This window comes from Triticum dicoccoides, chromosome 7A, assembly GCF_002162155.2.
Source record: "Triticum dicoccoides isolate Atlit2015 ecotype Zavitan chromosome 7A, WEW_v2.0, whole genome shotgun sequence".
Taxonomy (NCBI): Eukaryota; Viridiplantae; Streptophyta; class Magnoliopsida; order Poales; family Poaceae; genus Triticum; species Triticum dicoccoides.
In genome coordinates, this window is record NC_041392.1 from 42,678,361 (window position 1) to 42,690,648 (window position 12,288).

Below are 12,288 nucleotides of genomic sequence, written 5' to 3' on the forward strand. Positions count from 1 at the left end.
TCGCCATGACCCCTTTCAACATCGGTGTCTTCTTCTTCCATCTGGTCCTGCATGTGCCCATCTACCTCGTCAGCGTCCACCTCGCCGTTGTAATCACCATCGGCATTTCCTCCTTCTACCTGACTACACCGCCCTGGTTCATAACCATAAGCATTTCCTCCTTCTACCTGACTGCTCTGTCCTTGTTCGTAACCATCATCTCCAGCATTTGACATAGATAACTGCCTCCCTACATTGCTATGACCAGGATCGTAGCCACCCTCTCCTTCATGTGCAGTGACCTCCTTCATGACGGGAAGAACTAAAGCAACAGGATTGCATCCCCTTCGTTCACAACCTTGTAACCACCACACCCATTCGGAGTCTCGCTCTATCGGCCTCAAATAAAAGTAAATTATTGAACTTGACTGTGTCCACAATGCATGAACACCGACGGTGTGTGTTTCAGTATCAAGACCTAAACTTGCCGCAATCCATTCTTTCAACTGACTGACAGACCATGTTTGAGGTGCGCTCATTGGCACATCTATATGAGTAAATTAACTCAGATCTGCTCCCATCTCAGTTGTTTGGACAGTACCAAGACCATAGCAAAATCTGAAGTTCACTACATCAGACATCTTGGCTCACCTTTTTTTTTCAACAACGAAATGCAGGTATTAAGCAACAACTTAATATACCCCCACTAAGAAATATTAGACATGTCTATATATTAGCTAGCTATATATTACAGAATATTAACAGAGCAACTAATACAAGTATTAAGCAACAACTTAAAATGCTCACCAAGAACACCTAAATATTTACGTTTACTACCGGAGCAACTCCAATTACTGACACACCTAAATATATTTACGTTTACTACCGGAGCAAATAACAATAATCGCACACCGGAACCGGGAAATAAAATGCTCACCACGACCACCTAAATATATTTACGTTACTACCAGAGCAAATAACAATAATTGCACACCGGTACCGGGAAATAAAATGCTCACCACGACTACCTAAATATATTTACATTACTACCGGAGCAAATAACAATAATTGCACGCAACTTCGAAAATAAAAATGTTTGTTGAAATATACCCTTGTGTGCGTGCGAACGACGAACGGCGGCCTTCAATCACCGGAACTGGAGCCGGAAACTCCACCAAACTACCGGAGCTTCACCTCCACCACACTGCCCCAGCTTCACCACCACCACCTCCACCTCCACCACCGCCACAACCTCCACCAATGCGCTGAAAAAATGCTCCAACAAAATGCTCACCACGACCACCACAAGCTACCCCATTAGTAGATCGAGGTCTCTTTTGGCTCCCCTAACTATGTAGAACCCATTCACCGTGCCAAATCCGCGAAAAAACGGGTCATTTTGGTGTATTAATTGGAGCTAGTTCGTGTAAGAGAGAGGAGGAAGGAAGAACAGAGAGAAGCTTGCGGTGGGAGAAAGGGAAAGAAGAAGGAGAGGAGAAAGAGACGTGTGCTGCGGGGCCGGCTCCCTGTCGGCCAGCAGCTGGCTGATCGGTCGATAGCTGGTTGACTGGGTCGCTCGTGACCCAGCCCGCGCCGACAGCCAGCGCCCGACGTGGCCTGGCCAATAGTCGGCCTACGCGTGGCCGAGAAGCCACCTGTCCGCTCACAGTTGGCCGATAAGACCCAGCCAGCCTGCTGCTAGCTGACTAGGACTAGTCGGCCAGCTGCTGGCCGACGGTGTATTATTTTTGAAAATAATTTTTTGGGCGTAATATTTGTGCAAATTACTGAAAGAAATGTATTATTTTAAAAAAATTAGCCAGATGTTGCCGAGATAGTGGCTTCACACTTTACTTTGCAAGGTATTTGTGAATAATTAATAAAGTGGCTTCATGCATCACCCAGATGCAGAGGCCGGGGGTCATCCTCCTTTTCTAACAAAGAAAAATATATGACGAAAACAAGGTCTACTGCAATTTTTGTTTAAGTTGTTGCTGTCTGGATGGCTATGTCTTGAGAAATACTCCTACATCAGTTTAAACTAAATATGTGGGATGCCATCAGTACTAGTTGAATGTGTCAAACTGATGTGGTTACAAATTAATCGGTGTGCAAACTGATAGCGGTCGGTGGAATACCTTTATTTCCATTCATTGTAGCATCATCTTTGCTTGCTTTCCATTCACTTCCACCGCTTATGGATTTTGCTCTTGTTGAAGTTGTGTTTCTATGCCCAGCACAGTTCATGTTCTTTTCACATGCTCTTGTTGAAGAAAAACAGATGAATTCTGACTGTCCACACATTACTCTTCTGACATGCGCATCGCCTATTCTGATTGTAAATGAAAGATGTCAAAACAATATGAGCTAGCAGAACCACACTAACTCTTTTTTTTCCCGCAGCACAAAGGGCGTGCCAAATAGCAGCTGACAAAAGAACAAGCAGAACAAATCTACCGTGCTGACAACGACCCGAGGAGCTTAAGTTCAAAACATGCTTTGTTGCGGATGGAGTTTCTAGATAGTCAACTTGAGGAAACTGTTCAATGCTCGACAAGACATGTGGTATAAGTGCAACCCGACCACCACAGTGTAAGGCCATCCATGCTCGATCAGCACATTGGCGTCAACAGCCCAGAAGACACCTGCATAGTTCATCTCCATACGGAAGGAAGGCTGTCAGTTTACAAGTATAGGGAAAGGAAAGAAATGCTTGCATAATACACAGAAAAGGAAAGAAACTCTAACAATCTTTCTTGACTCTTAATTAGCATACAAGCACTCCCTGGTCCCGAATTAGTCCTGAAAAGGGATAGAAATTGATGTATCTAGAACTAAAAATACGTCTAGATACATTCATTTCTATGACAAGTAATTCGGACGGAGGGAGTATATACTGGACATATCCTTATCCTATATGAATTTCATTGATGACAACATGAATGGAAAGAAATTCTGAAGAGATTTTAGTCTAAACATATCCAAAGCCGGTTGATAAGTTTCCAAAAAAACAATCGATCAAGAGTGTGTTTCCTGCCTATTCTACATCCCCTATAATGTATCAGGACATGCTTTCACACCAACGGTTCAATATTTAGATGGAATACTAGTACACACCAGGATAAGGCGTCAATAAATCTTTACCTTTTTCATTCCTCATTCTAAATAGATTGACAGATGAAACATACCAGTATATGTATGCCCACATATGCATCCAAAGATTCATCGAGCAAACAACCAAATACTCCAGCCACCATTGCACCCATCCCACAAATTTATCAACTCTTCTCTTTGAAATGGAGAATGTTGTAGTGTTGATTATTGGCGTTGGGCCAGCGGGCCTTGCAACAGCAGCATGCCTTAGCCAATTATCATTTCCCTATGTCATTGTCGAGCGTGAAAGTTGCAGCGTGTCGCTTTGGCGCAACCACGCCTACGATCGCCTCAAGCTGCATCTTGCAAAGGAGTTCTGTGAGTTGCCACACATGTCATACACACTAGATGCGCCAACATACATACCAAGAACCTTGTTTGTGAAGTACTTGGATGACTATGTTGAGCGTTTCAATATTCAACCCAAGTACCTCACTAGTGTGGAGTCATCCACATTTGACAATGACGAAAAATGTTGGTCCATCGTGGCACATGACATGGCAAAGAGCACAATAGTCAGGTTCACTGCAAAGTTTCTTGTCGTGGCAAGTGGTGCGAATAGTGCAGAGGATATTCCAATGATCCCCGGACTACAAAGTCTTCCGGGTGATGTCATCCACTCCTAAAGCTACAAGTCAGGGAAGAACTACTCTCGGATGAATGTATTGGTCGTCGGATCTGGAAACTCTGGAATGGAAATTGCTTATGACCTTGCGGCCCATGGTGCCTATACTTCAATCATTATACGAAGCCCGGTATGTACACGCACTATATATTATTTTTTTGACCTAGAAACACAAAGGGATCCCCCACCCCCACCCTATACGGGCAGTATATATTTTCAATGGGTACATGGCAATTTCTTATTATAGTCACCACTAGAAGGATGCAATTTTTCAAAGGTATTACTAGAAAGTATTTCATGGTATAGATAGATAGACTATTTTATAACATGCACAAACAACTAAACAATTAGATGAACTACACCAAAAAAATAACTCTTGAAAGAAGATGATTCTATGAAATTTTATTTTATGACGCAGGCTTCAAAAGAGATGTGACATGTTTTATGGCTGCAGATTCATGTAATGACAAAGGAATTAATCCGATTGGGGATGACACTTGCTCCCCGTCTTCCACTGAATCTAGTGGATAACCTCCTTGTGATGGAGGCAAATTTAATATTTGGAGACCTTCTGATGCATGGCATCAGAAGGCCAAAAATGGGTCCAATGATCCTCAAGTCAGAAACCGGCCGATCCGTCGTTATTGATGTTGGCACTGTTGGGTTAATCAAAAAAGGTATCATCAAAGTAAGTATATACTTGACATGACATAAATTTCATAACAGATGTTTTCTTCATATGCCAAGTTAGCAATATTCTATTCACCTCCTACAGGTACAGGGGAGTATTAGTAAGATCATGGGTGATATAGTTGAATTTCAGTGCAGTAACAAAATATCATTTGACGCTATTTTGTTTGCAATTGGCTACAAAAGCACAACAAATATATGGCTCAAGGTAACAATGTCGATGTTTGAATATGCTCGAGTTTGTTTTCTTGGTGCAACAATTTTTAAATATGCTAACAAGCCCTATGTTCTTTTTTTACCCTAGAATGGTGAGAACATGTTAAATGGTAATGGACTACCCATCAAAGAATATCTGAATCACTGGAAAGGGGGAAATGGGCTCTACTGTGCTGGGTTAGGAAGGAGAGGACTGGCTGGTATTGTAGCAGATGCCAAGAATAGCGCCAATGACATCAAATCAGTGATAGACGCTATGTCTAGCTAAATTATCAAAACATTGAATGCGTCTTTGACAATGTGATGCCTTCTGTCGCTGGGCTCCTCAACAAGATCAAGGATGAGATCCGATGCTGGGTTAAGGCAGGGGCACAAGGCCTGCGGGTTGTTCTGAACCAATCCTGGAATGTCCACCGAGTTGTATGATGTACTGTAACACGAACCTCCTAGGAGGACTGTAACTTTTGCCCATCCTTTCAATGCAATGAAACGCAAAGGTCTTTTGCATTTTCTTGATTTTTTTAACCTGTTATATGTAGTTTACCAGGGCTAGTGTGCTAGACGGTTGATTGTTTGAGAATCTATCCACCACTACCACATGTCTATCTATCTTCATCTATCTTTGATAGAACTAGTTTTTTGTTTATTTCATGGTTCATATGTGCTAGGGAGTAAGCAATAATTTTATAATATAATCAAGGGCTTTATGCTCACATGGCGCAAAGAGCGTCCTAATTTTTGTTGAACAATTACCTAGATTATTTTATTTAGTTGAATTTACACATGTGAAAGTCATCCGCTTGAACATGATGTGTAACAACAATGGACTAAGTGCAATTAATACAATCCCAAATCATCAACAGCAAATGGTGTAAAAGATAATCAAGTCAAAGTTGCTCATTTTTTTCATGTCAAACACACACGAGTAATTGCAGTAGCTTCCAAGTTTTTATTTATTAATTGTCAAATGAATATCAAATTGACGATTTCTGGAAATACGATGGTAATTGAAATGAATGATAACAAATGGAACAATCAAAATAACAAGTTCTACAAACATTTGCTTGATATGTACATGATTCAGCACCAATCTTCAAGCCAGGCCGGGATAGATGTTTTTTACCCATTCCATATTAATTAGTGAAAAACAATTTCTAGTTTAATCTACCATTGAGCACAAACGTAACTTACTTCTCAGAATTACTCCCTCCTTGCCTCTTCCCTTTCTGTAGAGGCAAGGAGAATGGAGTGTACCTCGGTTCGTGCTTTGTTATTAGTCAGACTAATATCATAGGCATGGCATCCAGATTTCGTCGATTACAGCTACCATTGATCAATGTGCAAATGAAATTGCTAGAACTAGTCGGCCATGAGTGCCGCAAGAGGAGCCTAAATGGCTCACAAACAACAAAAAAGGTGTGAATTTTTTTTTATTTCTATTATTACCCACTGCCACTATTCCGTTTATGCCTATATTCGTAGCCCGGCTGTCCGGCAGCAGTACAGATTGTATAGTAGTACCGCACTTACCGAAGTAGTCACCGGCCGGCGCCTCCCAATGCTCCACCGCGCGAGCGACACCGGCCCTGGGAAATGCCTCTGCATGCGCGCCATCTCCATCTCCATCTCCATCCTCGTACTCACCGGATGACCTCAGAGCAACTCCAACACGCCGATCCAAATGGAAATGCGTTTTGTCCGCTTTTTCTCTGTTTGGGTCGGATCGTCCGTCCCTAGTGTTCGGGTCGGCCATGTGCCCAACGGGCCAACCCAATTGACCTCTGTGACTGCACAGAAAACCATGCAAAATGAACTGTGCACCACCAAAAATAGCAACTTCTGATGGTCTTAACTGAAAGAATACCCTGAACTCTTTGAGAAGGCACATAACTTCTTCAGATTCACCGATCTTTGTTGTGGCTTTCAAATTTACCCGCAAAAATAAGCATTTTGCTTCCAAATTAATCACTGTACTTCTTTGGTCTCAAACTAATTATGAACGGGCATCTCTCTTTATCTTTCAATAATTATTAATGTATATATATCTTTGCAGAAAGAGGGAGTACTATTGAATGTTAATAGATAATCCTTTTGCAGGTTGATACATCCTACCTCTTCGCACGCTACCCGGTCGCTCAAAATGGTTGTACCGCGCCGGCTCCGGCGCATCAGCTATCCTGCGGCAACGCTACCTACTGTGCTCAATGATCAAAGCATAGTGAACCACCTTACCGAAACTAATCAGAGAAGCATGTGGGCTAGCAGAAGGATAGTGGAGGACGAGCAACTATACTTAATCCATGTTAGGGCACTGCTGGCATCGGTCTCCCAGTTACGCTGGTCGTCAACAAGTTCCAGAGTGTGGATGGAATAGTGGACGGTAATCTGGAGAACCGCTGCAAGTCGGAGATGATCCTGTTAGCCAGCATCTGTCACGACAACATCGTCAGCGTCCTACAATTCATCCAGAGGGAAGACGCGATGATGCTCATTTACAGGTACGAGGTGAATGGCAGCCTTGACCACTGGCTGCACCGACGGGAGGAGGGAGACCCACTGCTGAGCTGGCCGCAGAGGAAGGCCATCGCCATTGGTGTGGACCAAGGGCTCTGCCACTTACACCATGGATGCAATAGACCTATTGTCCACCACAACATCACATCTAATAGCATCTTGCTTGATCAGAAGTTTAATGCCAAGATCGCCAGTTTTGGTGCTGCACAGATGAACATGGCCGGGCTCAACCAACCATTTTCTATCGCAGGGTTTGTATTTGGTAACTTTGGATACACAACTCCAGGTATGGTGGGTGATCTATGGTTGCAATGAAATTCCTTCTTATAACTAGCATGATCATTTACTAACTAGCCATATAATTGCTTATTTGCAGAATATGGGAGGGCGGCAAGCCAGCTGACGGAGAAAGTAGACACGTACAGCTTCAGTGTGGTGCTGCTGGAGCTTGTCACGGGGCGGGTGGCCAATGGAGCTGATGGTCAGCTAGCAATATGGGCATGTGACAACTTCAGTAAGCAGTTAGTTTGTAATATATATATATATATATATATATATATATGTGTGTGTGTGTGTGTGTGTGCGCGTGCATGCGTGCGTGCGTGTGTGTGTGTGTGTGTGTGTGTGTGTGTGTGGAGATACTTATTCCGTATTGCAGTTAGTTTGTACTGCTCTAGCTTTCAAGAATGAGTTCTTCGTAGGAAGGGATAGGACATCCAAAATTATGTTAGTCTTCGGGTGCTTGCTCCTTAGAAACTTGCAAAGGGAACTTTCTTGTTAGGGAATAGTGAGCGAAGTAGGTAATATAACAGTCTGATGTTTTTGACAGCAAAGCCCTTGCTGTTCTGTACCGCACATCGTGGATTCTTAGGTAGTATTCCTTGCAGGGATATTTGCAGGAGAACAAATTTATGATCTTTCTGTGCGGGGACCTAATGAAAACAATCGGATGACACAACTATTTTATCGTGTGAAACTTATAAATGTATCTAACAGATACTCATTGTAAATTGCAATGTTGTTGTATTGTGATTACATGAAAGCCAATGTTGCCCGTTTCCTGTGTGAATTTAAAGAATTTGTCTGTTGCTTCAGTTCCAACGTTTTGTGTTTCACAAATTCTTATCGGGGTATCTTATTTCTTTCAGATATGTCACCAGTGATGATGTTCTCGAAGTGAAGGGCAAAGTGGCATGTGAGATCAGCTCCTGATGAACTGGCATTGATTGAGCTTATGTTCAGTGGTACTTTGAAAGATTCTACTGTAGAGAAGATGGTGGCTCTGCTTTCTTTCCTTGTTTGTCGAGAAAAGCTTCAGGATGCCCCAAAGCCACGGTAGGAGCAAGAGACAACTTAAATGGTTGCTTGAATGCAAGGTACCTAATATACTACTCCCTCCATTCCATAATTCTTGTTGTGGTTGGAGGGAGTAGTAAACAATCTATTGCTGATGCCACAGCAATATATTAGCTCCCCAACTGATCCTAATGCCAGAACCTGTTGTTATGGCCTTGCCCATGACAGATCCAGATCTACGTGATGAAATTGCAATGTCCTAACATTTCCCCATGTACAGGTTTACAACCTTCTTATTACTTGGGTCGTACTGTTCTTGTTCATGTAAGGATATGATAGAAACAAGGGTGCTCCACTGCAATTTTCGTTTTAAGTTGTTGCTGCCTGGATGGCTATGTCTTGAGACATACATCAGTTTAAACTGAATATGTGGAATGCCATCAGTACCAGCTGAATGTGTCAAACTGATGTGGTTACAAATTAATCACTGTGCAAACTGCAAACTGATAGCGGTCGTTGAAATACCTTTATTTTCTATTCATTGTTGCATCATCTTTACTTGCTTTCCATTTACTGCCGCCGCTTGTGGATTTTGCTCTTGTTTAAGTTGTGTTTCTATGTCCAACGCAGTTCCTGTTCTTTTAACATGCTCTTGTTGTAGACAACAGATGAATTATGACTATCCGCGCATTTCTCTTCTGCCATGTGCATCGCCTATTCTGATTGTAAATGGAAGAACTGCAACTGGCCAGGTGCAGGATTCAATTATCAATATAAGTTGAACTTGAAAGTATGAGATACATAACTGAACAAAAGGAGTTGAGAAACAACACACAAACTAGGTTCCAACAGGATCTAGATCTCAAAACAAGATAAGGTAGCAGAACCACAACTAACTCTTTTTTCATGGCAGCACAAAGGGCGTGCCGAATAGTAGCTGACAAAAGAACAAGAGGAACAATGGCGTTTCTAGATAGCCAACTTGAGGAAACTGTTCAATGCTCGACAAGATAGATGGTACAAGTGCAACCCGACCACCAGAGTGTAAGGCCATCCATGCTCGATCAGTACTATGGCGTCGACAGCCCAGAACGCACCTGCAGAGTCCATCTCCATACGGAAGGAAGGCTAACTGGCCATGACGGGTTAGTCTACAAGTATAGGGAAAGGAAAGAAATGCTTGCATAATACACAGAAAAGCAAAGAAACACTAACAATCTTTCTTGAATCTTAATTAGCATACAAGTACTCCCTCGTCCAGAATTACGTCCTGAAAATGGATGTATCTAGAACTAAAAATACGTCTAGATACATCCAATTATGCGACAAGTAATTCGGGACGGAGGGAGTATATACTGCACATATCCCTATCCTATATGACTTTCATTGATGACAACAGGAATGGAAAGAAATTCAAAAGAGATTTCACTCTAAACATATCCAAAGCCCGTTGATAAGTTTCCAAAAAGCCCCAATCGATAAAGAGTGTGCTTCCTGCTTATTCTGTATCCCCTATAATGTATCAGGACATGCTTTCACACCAACGGTTCAATATTTAGATGGAATACTAGTACACACCAGGATAAGGCGTCAATAAATCTTTACCTTTTTCATTCCTCATTCTAAATAGATTGACGCATGAAACATACCAGTATATATATGCCCACATATGCATCCGAAGATTCATCAAGCAAACAAGCAAACACTCTGCCTACAATTGCACCCATCCCACAACTCTGTCAACTCTTCTCTTCAAAATGGAGAATGTTGTAGTGTTGATTGTTGGCGCTGGGCCAGTAGGCCTTGCAACAGCAGCATGCCTTAGCCAATTCTCAATTCCCTATGTCATTGTTGAGCGTGAAAGTTGCAGCGCGTCGCTTTGGCGCAACCGCGCCTACGATCGCCTCAAGCTACATCTTGCAAAGGAGTTCTGTGAGTTGCCACACATGTCATACCCACTAGATGCGCCAACATACATACCGAAAACCTTGTTTGTGAAATACTTGGATGACTATGTTGAGCGTTTCAATATTCAACCCAAGTATCTCACTAGTGTGGAGTCATTCACATTTGACAATGAAGAAAAATGTTGGTCCATCGTGGCACATGACTTGGCAAAAAGCACAATAGTCAGGTTCACAGCAAAGTTTCTTGTCATGGCAAGTGGTGAGAATAGTGCAGAGAATATTCCGATGATCCCCGGACTGCAAAGTTTCCCGGGTGATGTCATCCACTGCTCAAGCTACAAGTCAGGCAAGAGCTACTATGGCATGAATGTATTGGTCGTTGGATCTGGCAACTCTGGAATGGAAATTGCTTATGACCTTGCGGCCCATGGTGCCAATACTTCAATCATTATACGAAGCCCGGTATGTACACACACTAGATATTATTTTTGGACCTGGAAACACTAGGGGATCCTCCCACCCTTACCCTATGGGCACTATATATTTTCAGTGGGTACAGGGCAATTTCTTATTATAGTCTCCACTAGAAGGATGCAATTTCTCAGAGTTGTTCAGAGTTGTTACTAGAAAGTATTTCATGGTATAGGTCGATAGACTGTTTAATAACATGCACAAAGAACTAAACCATTAGATGAACTACACCGAAATAATAACTCTTGAAAGAAGATGATTATATGAAATTTTATTTTACAATGCAGACTTCAAAAGAGATGTGACAAGTTTTGTGGTTGCAGATTCATGTAATGACAAAGGAATTAATCCGGTTGGGGATGACACTTGCTCGCCGTCTTCCACTGAATCTAGTGGATAACCTCCTTGTGATGGCGGCGAATTTAATATTTGGAGACCTATATTGAGGTATGGCATCAAAAGGCCAAAAATGGGTCCAATGATCCTCAAGTCAGAAACCGGCCGATCCGCTGTTATTGATGTTGGCACTGTTGGGTTAATCAAAAAAGATATCATCAAAGTAAGTATATCATTGACATGACATAAATTTCATAACATATGTTGTCTTCATATGCCAAGTCATCAATATTCTATTCATCTCCTACAGGTACAAGGGAGCATTAGTAAGATCATGGGCGATATAGTTGAATTTCAGTGCAGTAAAAAAATATCATTTGACGCGATTGTGTTTGCAACTGGATACAAAAGCACCGCAAATATATGGCTCAAGGTAACAACATTGATGTTTGAATAGGTCTGAGTTTGTTTTCTTGGTGCAACAATTGTTAAATATGCTAACAAGCTCCATGTTGTTTTTTCTATCCCAGAATGGTGAGAACATGTTAAATGGCAATGGACTGCCCATCAAAGAATATCCGAATCATTGGAAAGGTGAAAATGGGCTCTATTGTGCTGGGTTAGGAAGGAGAGGATTGGCTGGTATTGCAGCAGATGCCAAGAATATCGCCAATGACATCAAATCAGTGATAGGCGCTATGTCCGGCTAAATTATCAAATCAGTGAATGTGTCTTCTGCAACGCAATGCCTTCCATTGATGGGCTCCTCAACAAGATCAAGGATAAGATCCGATGTTGGGCTAGGGCAGGGGCACAAGGCCTGCGGGTTGTTCTGCACCAATCTAGGGATGTCCACTTATTTGTATGATGTGCTATAAAATTAACCTCCTCGGAGGACTGTAACTTTTCCCCATCCTTTCAATGCAATGAAGCGCAAAGGTCTTTTGCGTTTTCTCAAATTTTTTATCTTTTACATGTTGTTTACCAGGGCTAATGTGCTAGACGGTTGATTCTTTGAGAAATCTATCCACTGCCACCTGTCTATCTATCTTTGATAGAACTAATTTTTTGTTTATTTCAAGGTTCATATGTGCCAGGAGT

The 12,288-nt window shown here is 42.1% G+C and overlaps 1 protein-coding gene and 2 pseudogenes across 1 annotated transcript; all 3 read left to right on the top strand.

The window, feature by feature from the left end:
* The first annotated feature begins 3,275 nt into the window (after window positions 1–3,275).
* On the top strand, window positions 3,276–4,931 carry LOC119333012 (probable indole-3-pyruvate monooxygenase YUCCA11). Its single transcript, XM_037606056.1, has 5 exons — window positions 3,276–3,450; window positions 3,772–3,887; window positions 4,212–4,445; window positions 4,533–4,655; window positions 4,752–4,931. The coding sequence occupies exons 1-5, from the start codon at window positions 3,276–3,278 to the stop codon at window positions 4,929–4,931; spliced, it is 828 nt and encodes a 275-aa protein (XP_037461953.1).
* A 1,872-nt stretch (window positions 4,932–6,803) lies between these two features.
* On the top strand, window positions 6,804–8,389 carry LOC119333013 (annotated as a pseudogene).
* Window positions 8,390–10,230: 1,841 nt separating this feature from the next.
* Window positions 10,231–11,897, top strand: LOC119328563 (annotated as a pseudogene).
* The last annotated feature ends 391 nt before the right edge of the window (window positions 11,898–12,288 follow it).